Source organism: Ovis aries, chromosome X (genome assembly GCF_016772045.2).
Source record: "Ovis aries strain OAR_USU_Benz2616 breed Rambouillet chromosome X, ARS-UI_Ramb_v3.0, whole genome shotgun sequence".
Lineage (NCBI taxonomy): Eukaryota > Metazoa > Chordata > Mammalia > Artiodactyla > Bovidae > Ovis > Ovis aries.
The window spans coordinates 46590966-46604695 of NC_056080.1; the positions used below are offsets into that span (position 1 = coordinate 46590966).

Consider the following 13730-nt stretch of genomic DNA (forward strand, 5'->3'; position numbering starts at 1 on the left):
CTTAGTCACTCAGTCATGACCAACTCTTTGCAATACTTTGGACTGTAGCCTACAAGATTCCTCTGTCCATGGGGATTCTCCAGGCAAGAACACTGGAGCGGGTTACCATTTCCTCCCCCAGGAGATCTTTCCGACCCAGGGATCGAACTCTCATCTCCTGCATTGCAGGAAGATTCTTTACCTGCTGAGCCATCAGGAAAGCCTAATGTATGCCCATTCCACCCATATATTATTATTGGGGAAACTGAGACTCACAAGGAGAATGGATTTGCCCAAGTCCTCACTGATTAATGAGGGGCAAAAATTATAAGAAATCTAAGCCTCCCTGACCCCCATGAATTTCCCATGGATGTAATAAGGCCTTTCCAGAAGGCGTTGCCCCAAAAGTCCCCTGAGCAACTATGCTTCCTTTCATGAGACCCCAGGACAGAGAATTCCATTTCTATACATCATTATCAACTTCCCTCCCAGAATATTCCTTTTTCTCTCTTACTAATATGTGCCTATTTTGGCTTTGCTTGATTCATGAGGTCCTGGGGGCCAATAAGCATCTTAGTCTGAAAAGGGGCCCCAAGGAGCCTAGGAGCACTATCCACAGCACATTCAAGCAACTATTTTAGTCCTCCTGGCTTGGACATGACAATTGGGCAGAACTCAAGGAAGCCCACCAAGAGATGCCAGACACCTTTGCTTACCAAGGACAAATGTTAAGAGTTTAGATTAGAGAAATTTGAGCCATTAACACAGTCACCTTCTCCTAGTTGATGGCACAGGTAATAGAAAGGGGGAGAGTGATTACTGCTTAGGCTAGAAAAGGCCTGGAAATTAGGATATGACCTAGGTGACTGAGTTATTGCTGTGGTACACCTCTGGTGCCAACAGATGAGATGACTTGCAATAGGGCAGAAGCCACATGCTCCCCACTCAGCCCCACAATTAAATAGGCGGGACAGCCTGGCCAGCATCTCTGCCCATAGGCCTGACCATCTCTGGGGCAGCCTGGCCAGCAGCTCTGTCCATAGGCCTGAGTAAAGGCTGCTATTCTTTTCAGGTTGGCCTGAGTCATTAAGTGTATCCTTTTGCTGGAGCCATGGGTAAGAGGTTCACACCTCTGCCTCCCAGATGGTGGGGAGGCTAACACATTTACATGAACTGAGATTAATTTCAGAAGTGCTAGCCAGCTCCCTGGCAGGTTTCAGGCCACGGACAATATGATGGAGAGTGCTACATCATCAGATTGAGATGCAGGGCATGGTTTGGATGAACTGAAGCTAAAGTTTCCTTTACTTTCAGCTCTGTCTTCTTTCCCCCTTGCTAGTTGACCGGCTCACATCCCTTTGCTTTCTTCATTTCCCTTCAAGGGCAAACCCAGCAACCATGGGTCACAGGCATACTAATGTGGAACAAACCACAAGAATGCGCTTTAGTGACCGGGGGTCCCTCTTGAACCCAGTTTATTAACATTCAGTAAAAGAAATATTCGTTGTTACAAACAGGCAGTGCATCAAGATATCTAGACATCAATGAGAACTAGGATTGGATAGGTCACAATCCAGGCAATTCTATGATGTCTCAGGGATAGGGAAGGGGAAGCTAGGGCACATCCAGGGGCCATGCTTCCCATTTTTCACCAGGAGAGAAAGAACTCTTATACCTGGGGTAAGGATGTACTGCAGTTTCCAACTTGTTCCCTTTGTCCCCCAGCCATTTTATTTAACATGACCTAAGTATACATTCTTGGTTCCCCCTGCACCCCACCCCACCCCACCCTGCCCCCGTATACATCAGGGAAAATAAGCACCAATAGTAACAAGAATAATAATTAAAGCCCCGCCTCTCAGTAGGTCCAGTCCTTACACACACACATGCCATGTGAATTTTCTTCTTTGGAGTGACTATATAATGGAAAAGTAGGGAATCAGGCCAGCAAGCCATCACCCTAATAGTCACTGTTCCCCCAAAGTTCCATCCACGTGTGAGCTGGAGCACAGCAGGGGAGTGGGAATGGTGGTAGAGGAAGATTCCCCCAAAGCAGCAAGAGGGATCAAGGAATTCCCCAACGTCTCTTCTGGGTGAATGTCACAATCAACTGAGCTCCTGGAAAGTCCCATGTAAGGGTTTCCTCAATGAGATGGCCAATTCCTGATGGTTCAAGCATCACTTTCATTTGTCTCCCCCAGCTTCTTGGGGAAAGGTGGAATAGTTGAGAAATTTCCTGCCCTCCTTACTGGGTGGAGAATACCCCCAAAATGCTCTTTGGAGAAACCCAACATGACAAATAGCAAAACATGGGCATTCTGGTTTCGAAACTAGAGCGGAAAACATAAAGAGGAAACAGAAAGACACAGACATGAGTACTAGAAGATCTACACACAGGGAAGGGTGAGTCTGAAAGAAAAAAAATAAAACCATAAAAAGACATGCTATCTACCAGGTTCCACATGCCTGAGTCACCTGGCATTTATCTTAATACCTGGGCATCTTATGCTGTCCCTATCATGGAGGGAGGGGATGGACAGTGCGATACATCAGGGATGGGGAGAGGGGAAAGAGCGAGGGTCCTGGGCAATTGAGATGCCAGCCCTCTGCACAAGCAGCAGCAATTTTTGTGTCATCTTCGTTTTGTCTAAAACTGTAAACAGCACCGCTTAAAAATAAAATATATCAGAAAAAAACAATTGATACATTGTTTTCCATGAATATAAAATGCAAACAATACAAAAATAGATAATTGACTTTTGATATATATATATATATATATTAAAAACAACTTGGATGCAACATACACATGGGTAAACTTGAAGTTTCCCTGCTAAACCCCGTCTCCCTCTAGCAATTGGGCCTGAGGGCCGAGGGCAGGTGGAGTGGTAGCACTGGCAAGGGTAGGAAAGTCACTGGCAGCAGGATGAGGGGAATGCACCCTGGGTGTGGGAAGCTACTTCCCTCCTTGGTACAGTATTGAGGGAGAAAAACTGGTGTTGACCAAAGCCTTTGGCCCAGAAGGCTCGTGGACTGGTGCCTAAGTTGAATCCAGATGATTGGGGCAGGCCCTAAAAGAGCCCCAAGGCAGGGTTTCCTTGAAGGCGTTAAAACAGAGAAACTGACAGCCCTGGGAGTGACATTCTAGGTGGTCTTCTCTATCCACAGTCATTGGTCCCCTAAGGATCAGTCTCATTTGGGAATTCTCAGGATCAGAGCTATCTGACACTATATATAAGCCTGCTTGCTGGGCAAGATAAGAGCAGTCACCTTCTCTCAAGTGGTACCTTCTTGTGAAGTCACATCCAAAAACACTGACCTTGCAATGCTGAAATGGTGTTCATTTGTGGACTTAACATCTACACATTTAGTAGTCTGGGACATATTCGGTGTTAGCCAAGCAAACACTGGTGTATGTTTGGTGAGAGGCCTAGAGCTTGGCTGGCTCTCCCAGTGTCACCCTGTGCTGTCACACGAGTCTCCAGCTGGTCCTCCTTCCTCTTCTGGGCCACAGCTGGGATTCAGAAATGAACTGCTTGGATCTAGAGTAGACTCAAAGGAGTCTGCTTCTGCAGCCATGTACCCTGACTGCCTTATTTCTGGTGGTGAGGATCCTATGTCTGGGCTGGCCAGGACAGTGAAAGGACTTGCAGGCAACAGTGTTCAAACCATGAGCTGATGCTGAGTCCTAAAACTTACTGTGATATGAGACCTTCCAAAGCCCAGCAATGTGTGTCAGGGCTATGACTGCCCTCTTCAGAGGTGGCATCTCTTACTGCCCTCTTGTTAGAGATGGCAGCTCTCTGCCCTTGGCCAAAGGCTGACCACCTACTTTTTCTCTTCTCAGACAGGTTGGTGATCCAGCAGGCTCTGGTGGTTGGTGATGGTTCTACTACCTGCTGTGGTTGGCACAGTCTACATACAAACAGGAGCTTATGCTGCCCTGAAGGACAAGCAGAGACAGAAGAGGCAAGTGGTGAGCGTTCCTCTGTTGTAAAGGCATTTGGTGAGTGTCTCCTTCCTGCCAAAGAGCCAGGCCAATTTTAGCCCCACCCTCCCAGGGCAACTTTGGTGAGAAGCCAGAATTGGGGCACTTCTCTCTTGGAATGCTATGCTAGGGTTGAGGAGGGCCTTTCTCACCTTCTTTGATTCTCCAGCTTCATGACTGACAGATTTCTTCACAATGCAGACAAAGTCAGCCTGGAGAGCTGGTCTGCATCCCTTGAGTGTTGGTGTCAGTGCCATGCAAATTCATGTGGTACTTCCAGGGGTATACCTTCTACCATCCAGGTTTACTTTTTGTGGGGAGGGGCACTGGGCCAACCCCAATCCGAAAAATGGTGACAAAGACCAGCACACACATCCCATGGCCAAGGGGCAGTTTTCCCACAAAGTCATCTTGACTTGGGGTGGCAGGCAACAGCATCTCTTCTGGAATAGCAAGAGCCCTGTTTAACTCTTAATAAGCATGGAGATGGGTAGAAGATGGGGACAGGATCAAGGAAGCAAGGATAATAATTTGGGTCAACATACCTAGGTAAAAAGTTTCATATACCATTTCCAATGGTGAAATTTAAAAGGACCCCTCCATACTGGTGATTAATGAGAGATAGAGCCTGGTAAGATTAGCCTGTTGCAATGTCTTCCTGACAGCAACTCTTCCTCACCAATATTTCCAAGCTAGTTTAACATGAAAACTGTGTGAATGCAGAAATAAGGGTGCCATTCTTTCCATAAGGAGCTGTAATTACCACACAAATCAGAGTCCTTCAGCTTGGCAGAGTGAGGGCAGATCACAGTCTTTCCTCTCAAGACGCCCAGTCCTATGATGATACTAGGAACTTGGCTAATTGGAAAATGAAGGCTCTTTAGAAAAACTGGAACAGCAACCTAAATACCCTTGGTGTCCTGTCTCTTGGGAATGCTAGCATGAAGCCTCTTTAAAGCATCCAGTGAAAGGGTGGGCAAGGCTTAAGGAACTTTTTGTCTTTGGGGGAAAGCAATTTTCCCTTTTAAGAAGCTGAGCTGACATGAGTTCTGCAATGTATAAAATCCTCTCTCCTGATGAAAAGAATGAATGAGTTCCTTTTCCTATCCTTCCCCCACAACCTGTAAAAATCCCATTCCCTACAGCCGAGCCTAGTTTAGGCCACTTCTCTTCCCGTATCTCAATTAAAAGAATGTGTTCCTTGTAATGAGATAACGAAAATTTCCTTTGGAGAAAAAAAGAACCAAAATTCAAAAGCATCTGCAATTCAGGCTGTCACAAGCTTAAAGAAACGAAGAAAGAAAAAAAAAAATCCTATCATTCCGGAGCTCAAGACCTATGGTAGTGTCTACAATATAACCCTATTTTGTCTTGTTTGCAACTAGATGAATTTGGTCATTACATTAAGGAAATTAGCATTTTTGTCTTCAACCCAAGCTATAGCAGGCCAGGTTAAAAGACCCTCACTGGTTATGATGCCTAAGTCCATAGCAACAGGCAGTGAGACACATGCTACTTGATCCTCTCTGAAGACAGCTAGCTGGGGCTACTAGATTATGCTATCTGATGTGATGGTGGCAGCTATGCCAAGACCAAAGGAAGTGGGAGTGGGGAGGATCTGTACCATAATTTTACACTGCTAATAGCAAACAAGCTCCTTGTCCCCAAGTAGGAGGCAGTGTAGACCTGGCTGCTCATCTACTGGATGGAAAAATTGCAGAGATTTTATACATATATAAAATCACCACCTTGGCAATTGGGATAGGCACAAAATTAGAGCATCTCAAACCCTGCATGGGTCACAAGGTAAAAACCCAAAAGCAAAAATTGGAGCATAGAAGCAGCAATCTCCCAGGGCACATGTACTTGAGCTGAATGTGGCCACAGAAGGGAAGTGGGAAAACAAAGGTGGAAACTCATAGGAGCTTTCCTTGGCCAAAAGGATTTTCAAGTTAAACAGTAACCCCCACCCCCACCCCTCTGCCCAACCCTGATCCCCATTCACATGCTCAGGCCCCATGCCCCTCACTCCAGAATTGATGATGACTACTCAGCTAATTTCCCATTCATAGCAGTGGAGGAGCAGCTGGTGGGGAGAGAGGCACCTTGCTCAGCCTTCTCCTTTGACAGGTCAAGGCTGGAAGCCCCATAGTGAATGGGCTGGGGCTCTGGGGGCTCAGGCCGGATCCTGGGCAGCTGAGGGATGCCATGAGTAATGCCCACAGGCTTGGCCTGGGGCACAGGGCTGGGGCTGAAGCCTCCAGAAATGGAGGAACGACTGGGCTCATCAACAGGCAGCAGCACATCTTGAGGCCTGGCCTTCACACTCTGGGAGGCCTTTGGCTGGAGGTTATAACAAGGGCCCATGGGCAGGGGTAGGTGTGAAGGCCGAGCTAGCTGAGACTTGGATTCCCCAGGTGCCCTTGGCTCTGGCCCTGATACTGAGAGCAACATTGACATGGTGAGAGGAGATATGCAACAGACTGCCTGCCCAAATGGATGGCTAGAAGGCCCATCCAACTGGCTAGGACTTATCCAGGCATGGCCAGGCCCCACTGGGAGAGGACAGGGAGCCCAGGCAGACCAGTCGTAGGTTACTGGAGGTTCAGTATAGAGAGATAGGGGACTGTCTCGGCCCCATTCTTCCTCCTCCTCTTCTTCATCTGAATCTTCTTGCTGGGCCTGAAGCTCATCAGACTCCATATAGCCTTGGGTCAGGTGAGAATTGGAGAGCTCCAGCTCCAGGGTCTCAGTAGTGTCAAGGGAGCGGCTCCTCCTGCTGAGGGCCATGGCAGCAGGTGGAGGACGAGGGTGCATGCCAGGTAGTCCCAAGTATCGAGGGAGACTGCTCACACCCCAGGGTAGGCCTTGGTAGAATCGGCTGCCGTAGTTGTTGAAGGCATGTTTCTGGTAGTAGCCCAGTTCAAAAGCTTCCAAGGAGGCTGCAAGGTCTTCATCATTGTGGAACTCAGGATTTTCTTCACACTTGCCTTCCCCATCCCGTTCCACATCAGCGATATCAAAGGTCACCATGGGAGGCAGCTCAGGAAGGTTTTGAGTGAAGGATGAATCAGAGTCAGAGCTGCAAGACATGCTGGAGAAGAGGTTCCCATTGCTGGTGAACTCCACGAGGGCCTGAGAGAAACTCACAGTAGCATTCCCTTCCTTCTCAACATCCTCTTCCTCTGGCTCCTCAGGGGGTGAATAAGTAGGGTAGGCCCTCCTGGGAGATCCTCCAAAATTTGCTTCTTGCATGTCTGGCTCAAACATAGCGTCACTCTGGAAGAGTTGCATCAGGCAAGTACTTTGATCTTTCTTGGAGCAGGTTCCCTCAAAACGCTTCTCCAAAGGACGGAAGTCCCTCCAGTCTGGCTCGCTGCTTGCAGTGGCAGGGAAAGCTGATGTGGTTCCTCTGTGGGAAGTCTGAGAGGTCCCTGATGCCCCTTCCACCAGACCCATCACTGATGGGCCTAAAGGCCTCATTTGATACTCTATGATGGGCTTCTCCTGCCGCACCTGGGTCTCTCGGACTTGAGCCTCTCGACCACAGACCTCTTGGCCACAGGCCTCCCTGGCGTAGGCCTCTCGAGGTCGGGCCTCTCTGACATAAGCTTCCCGGGTGTGGGCCTCTCGAGCATGGGCCTCTCTGGTGTGAGCCTCTTGGGCACATGCTTCCCGGGCCTCTCGCTGCTCCCGCTGTAGCTCCCAATATAGCAACTGTTTCTGGATGGCCACTAGCCGTTCTTCCTCTGTCTCCATTGCTCCAGGTGGCCGAGGGGAAGAAAAGGGCTCTAAGTTCAAGAAGGGGTCAAACATCTCAGAGCTGTGACCATGGAGGTCATAAAGGCAGTCATCCCCAGGTGGGGAGTTCTCAAGACTATCATCTGGCTCATAGAACTCATAGAGGGCATCACCACTATAGCTGTCTCGGGGCAAGCAATCCCTACGGACAAGCCCCAGGGCCTCACCTGAATCATCCTCAAGTCCTGGTGTAGTGGAGTCATAATAACCCTCATCACTATTGGGGGCGGACTCTTGCTGATCACTCTGAGGAGTCAAAAGTTCCCCAGGGGCTGAGCCAGGATAAGACCTAACTGGGTCAAGAAGCATGTAGCCAAGATGGCCTGGGGATGTGGTGGGATGGTAGCCTGGATTTAGTATGGGCCTTGGGTACATCTGGGAACTTGCCCACAGATACTCTAAATCATCATCTTCTTCCTCCTTGACTTCTCCCTCCTCTAATTCCACCTCCTCTTCCTCTTCTTCCTCATCATCATCATCAGGCAAGGCCATCTCTTCGCCCCCTCCTTGGTAGGTTACCAAGCAGGAACTTCGTTTGGTTCCATCTCGGTTGGCCCTCTGGCCTCCAGAGGCCATGCTATCTGTCATACTATCCATATCCTGTTCTGCTATTATGTCACCACAACCTGTCAGTGAGTCAAAACTCTTCAGAGATGTGACATCCCCAAAGAGGAGGCTCAGCTGGTCCCCTAAAGGGCCATTGGGTGGATTTACCTCTCCTGCCACAAGCTTCTCCCCTGTTTCTGGACTATGCAGCTCCTCTGGACCACTGGCTTCAGGGGCAGGTTTGGGCTGCAAGAGTGCTGAGACAAAGGTCTCCAAGGTTTTTTCTGGATCTTTAAAGGCTGCTTTCTCAGTGGCTGCCAGAGAAGTCTCTGATATTGAAGAAACTTTGGGCCCAGGGACATCTTGGGATTTGGCATTTTCTTTTCTTGGGGCTTGGAAGACCTCATCAGTGTGCGACAGAAGGGCTGAGCTCACATACTCATGAGGCCTGGCCCTGGCCCCCTCAGACTCCTTGGCTCCTGGATTGCTTTGTTCAGGCCCAGAGACCTTGCTCTTCCGGTGACGCCGGATACTACTGAAAAAACCTTTCAGGCCTTTTTTTGGCTTGGGCACAACGTGAGCCTTCTCAGCCCCAGCTTTCTCTGTGGCTCCAGCCACAGACCTCTTGCATCTGGAGTCTGTCTCCAAAGACCCATGGACACTCTGAGAGCTGGGAAGTCGGCATGATGACTCAGGCAAAGGTAAGGAGAGGCCAGTTCCTTCACTGACAATGTCTTCAGGGTCATGGACTGCTTCACTCAGGCCATCATGGGTCTTGCTCTTGCTAAGACCCTTCTTAGAACTGCCTTTCCCAGAACCTTTGCTTCGTCCCCCTCCAAAGAAACTAGGCAGGGTACAGATGCCCTTCTTGCCACCAAAGAGTTTCATGGCAGTTTTCTTCAGCCTACCTGGACCAGATGAGGGTGGCTCTGATGCGGGCCTTTCTGTTGTCTCAGAGGCCTTGTTTTTGGCCCCTTTCTCTGTCCCTTGATCCTGGGTATCCATAGAGACTCTTGTTCCCTTGGCCTGAGCAGCTTCATCCTTTTGGGTCTCCATGATGATGGGGAAAACTCAGGTGTATTCAGCTAAAAAATGCAGCCTTTTGGCTTCTCGGCACTGTTATAACATCATCAGTCAGGAAGCATCACAGCTGGGGCTGAAGATAAGAGAGACAAAGAGAGAGAGTACTGGTGAGCAAGCATCCAGGCTGGGTTTGTTTTCACAGGTGTCTGTGGTTTCAGGCTTAAATTGAACCACAAAGAAAGAAAATGTAGGGAAAACCTTAATGCACTCCATATGCTGGCTTGCTGGGTCAGACCCCTCTGGGCCACAAAGCAGCAAAACCATATACTGAGCAACAGGCAGCCATGATCCCTACCCCGTTTGCTGGGTCTACTCACTTCAGGTCACCTTAAGTTCAGGGGAGTACACTGGGCATGGAGAATTGCAGATATGAAAAAGGCCCAAGTGCTATTGGCCACAGGAGGGGTGGTGTAGGAAGGTGGAGGGGAAGTCAGCTCTAATGACACAGAAGTTTTGAAAAGCAGCTGGCAAAAACAGCCCATTAAGTATTCACTGGGTTCTGTAAGAACCAGTCCTCGATTTCATATTAGCCAGAGCTCTCACTGACATTTTGCCTGGGACTGGGTAGAAAAGTAGACCTGAAGTTTCACTTTCTTCCTTCAGGCTACCTAAATTGCCTGTAGGACCATGCTCAGACCTTCAAAAGCCCAGAACAGGAGCCTTGCAGAGCCACATTCCAGAGCTGCAATACAGAATCAGCTAAGATGGCATGATAGCCTTGGGGCAAGGCACTCTCTGGGATTCAGTATACTCTGTCCAAGAGGCCTAGAAATACCTCCCTCTCATAGAGGTTATGTGAGGGACAGGTCTAACCTAGACTCTCTAGTGACTGTTCTGCTGGTAACAGATTTTAATGTGGTCCACAGGGGCTTCCCTGATGGCTCAGAGAATAAAGAATCTGCCTGCAATGCAGGAGACCCAAGTTCATATCCCTGGGTTGGGAAAATACCCTGGAGAAGGGAATGGCTACCCACTCTAGTATTCTTGCCTGGAGAATTCCATGGACAGAGGAGCCTGGCAGGCTACAGTCCATGGGGTTGCAAAGAGTTAGACATGACTGAGCAACTAACACTTTCACTTTCTGCAACCGAAACCACCATGAGAACCATGAGACAGATTGTTTCTTCTATGGTCCTTTCATTATTTTGACCCCAATCTAACTTCCTATCTAGAAAGGGAACTCCTTGAAGTCACAACTCAACACGACTCATGTCCCTGGTCAGTTAGGCTCTGAACAGCTATTTCAATAAACAAACCTGATTCAAGACACACCCTTCTGGTCTAGGCTCCCAGTCCTCTAAATAGCCAAATGTCACAGAGATAGAAAAAAAAGAAAGGCTAGCCACCACCTATCCCAACATATCCCCCTCTCCACCCCCATCCCCATGGTCTGATGTACCCATTCCAGTGACTATAGCTGATTAACAGCTGGATCAGTGACCAGCCTGCTAAAGCCTAGTGACCCCTCCCTGGAAAGTCCCTCACCACTGTCTTCTCTTTGCAGGGTGGCCACCAGCACCTAAGGAGCTTGGGTAGGGAAGGGAGACAGAATAGCTGCTGGGAGCCAGAGAGAGGGAAAAAAAAGAGGGGCAAGCAACACTGTTGTCCTAAGAGTAGCTGGCCAGCACGTCAGCCTTGTGACTGGTTGCCACAGTAAAAACACTCTCACATTCACCTACATTGGGAAACTAAGAACTAGCACTCTGGGGGTGGAGAGAGCCTGGCAGCTACACTCTATCCTCTGACCACATTAGCAGAATCTTCCTGGAGCCCTGATCTTGTTTTGCAAATAGTAATTTTGTGCCTTGTGACATGCTTGCCTGACACTTGACTCATCAATGTGATCTAAGCTTCCCTCAGAAGCACTCTGCAGAACTGAATATTAAACTTGTAGCATGATAATGTTTGTTTACCCCCAAAATAAGAGAAAAAAATACCATCACCTGATCTCTTCTCTGCAGAAATCTGTATTGCAATTTGCTCAGGTTAGGTTTTTGTGTTTTGATTCTGTGTGACATATTTTAACATGGCATTGTTCCTGATAGCACCACAATAAACAGTGCTACCCCTCAAATACACAATGATATACACACACACACTCCGAGTCCTCTGCCCTGGGGTCTAAAGGGAATAGGGACCCTATCATCTATCTGAGTCCTTCACTTTCCAAAGCACAGATGTTTTTATCTCAGCCCTGAAATTACTGACAATGTTGTCATTATGGTTTGGGTATTGAGGAGATGGGGTGGCAATAAGTGGAGTTGTTAGTGAAATTCTATTCCCCTCTGTGGAATTACTGAAAGGAACCTCACTAGAACACTTGGTTAAATGATAATTATTAAGCTGCCAGAAGGGTTCAAAACCCCAGTCCTTGCTTTTGGGAAGCTCCTAGGCTAACAGATAGAGAATCTTCTATATAACAGTCTGAAGGCACAATATGATGCAGACCTTAGAGAAGAGCCCTCCTTACTGGTTAAGCTGAGTGCTGAAATATCACTCTTCATAACTTATGATCATATCCCAGGATAAACTTGAAAGGCAAAAAGATAATCTCTGGGCTCAGAAAAGAGAATGCCTTGAAAAGGAGGCATTCAATCTGGGCCTTTTTAGACAGGAGTGAGTGAAACTGTCAATTATTTAGAGGAAAGGATGGGCAAAACTAGTAAGTGTGGCTGGGCATCAAGGAAAACCAAAGGCTAAGTCAAAAACCTTATAGGCTTACCCATTCTTGTGAATTGAAGGCTTAACTGTCCTATGGGTTTTCAAGCTAGAATTCCTGCAAACAGAAGAATTAGGCAAACAATCTCAAACAGGGCTGCTTTATAGAACTGTGATGCCTTGGCTAGAGGGTAGTCCCTTTGGGCTTTCTCTTACCCTTGCTTCTTTGCTCTGTTGGAGCAGAGGCCAGCCCATAGCTCTCTACATTGTCCCTTTCTCTGTAATAGGGATCAGCAGCATGCTGCGGAAGGAGCCATGGTCCACAGAGTTGGGTTCCAGATCATGTCAAAGCATCCATCTAAGCCTTGGGCACTTGTGAAATGGAGATCAAAATAGCTTCTCTATCTGTGGTCCACTGCAGTGATGTGAGGTTAGATGGGACAATGAATGCCAAAAGCATTTTGTAAGCTGTAAAGTGCAAAGCAAATGAGAAAGACTAGCATTCCTGTTATATAAGTGAGATCTCAGTTTCCTAGGAAGTAGCTGTTGTTGTTTAGTCACTAAGTCGAGACCATGTGTAAAAGGCCACTCATTTGAGAAAGCCATTCAACTACAGGAAGTCCAAGGAACCAGCTGCCTTGGCCCATGCTGAGGAAGAGCCAAGTGTTAAGGGATTTTAAAGATGTTTGTGGATTTATACAAAGTCTTATGTTAAGGGCAATTTAAAAAGCCTTCTGTATATGTGGTGGGAGTGGGTGAACTAGGCAGGGTTGTATCCCTGGGAATCAAATTCTCTTCCCCCAGGTTCAGGTCCTCCTCCTAACTAGGCCCAGGGCCATCTTCGCTGGTAAAGGTCAGAGGTGAAATTATGCTGTCTCCTACCTCCCTGCTTTGTCCCTTCCAGAGCCAGGTACCCCACCCATAGTGTCTCTGTCTCCCACAAGGTAGTAGGACAGAAGCTGGCAGGAATCACCTGTAGCTAGTGCCCCTTAAGCCCAGCCCCATCTAGCCATCTGACTCAGGCCTCTTTTTCATACTCCTTACTACCTCACCAGGTCCCAATGCTGTCCTTTCCCAGTGGGCTATGCTACCCTTGCTCGGGACCACAATTCAGGAGAGTGAGGTGGGGCAGAAGGCAAAGGGGACTGCAAAGGGACAGATTCTGCAGCTCCCTCAGGCTGAGGCTGGCTCCCTTCCTAGTTTCGGCCAAGAAAGTAGTCCTGCTAAGTGCAGAGCCTCTCCAGCCTAAGGTTTCTCAAACTGCATGCCTATCTAAGTTTCAGTTGGACTGGTGGGTGAGGGAATACTCTAAGGCTACTCTGAGATCCCTGGCAGGGGCCACCTGCTGAAGCTATTGCTAGCATGGCAGGAATTGGACTGTGTCCATCCCTGCTCCAGAGAGGCCAGCCTCAGGCCATTCTTAGACCAGTGGAAGGCTAGGTCAGAGCTACTTCTTCCTCCTCCCCTCTCAAAATACAGCAAGAGACCAGTCACAAATTTGCCCCAGGAATCCATCTCAGTAATGGGGAAACAGCTGCAGTGAGTCTTGCACATTTTGCTCCCAGCCCTATTTCCTGGGGCCAGCTCAGCCAAGTTTAGAGAAGGCTGAGTTCAGGGAAGAAGTGTGTAGATTTATGCAGTAGCTCCAGAGGCATGGCCTCAACCAGTTGTAGTT

The 13730-nt window shown here is 48.3% G+C and overlaps 1 protein-coding gene across 3 annotated transcripts in view; it reads right to left on the reverse strand.

Moving 5' to 3' along the window:
* Nucleotides 1-1422: 1422 nt before the first annotated feature.
* AMER1 (APC membrane recruitment protein 1) overlaps nt 1423-13730 on the reverse strand; it is a 28829-nt gene continuing 16521 nt past the window's right edge. For 2 of the 3 annotated variants that reach the window (XM_004022029.5, XM_042242484.1), the window contains exon 2: nt 1423-9470. In XM_004022029.5, coding sequence (XP_004022078.1) covers nt 6014-9370 — 3357 coding nt within the window. In that variant the 5' untranslated portion in view covers nt 9371-9470 and the 3' untranslated portion in view covers nt 1423-6013. The remainder of the gene's footprint in view (nt 9471-13730) is intronic. The other variant, XR_003587309.2, reaches the window with a different exon arrangement.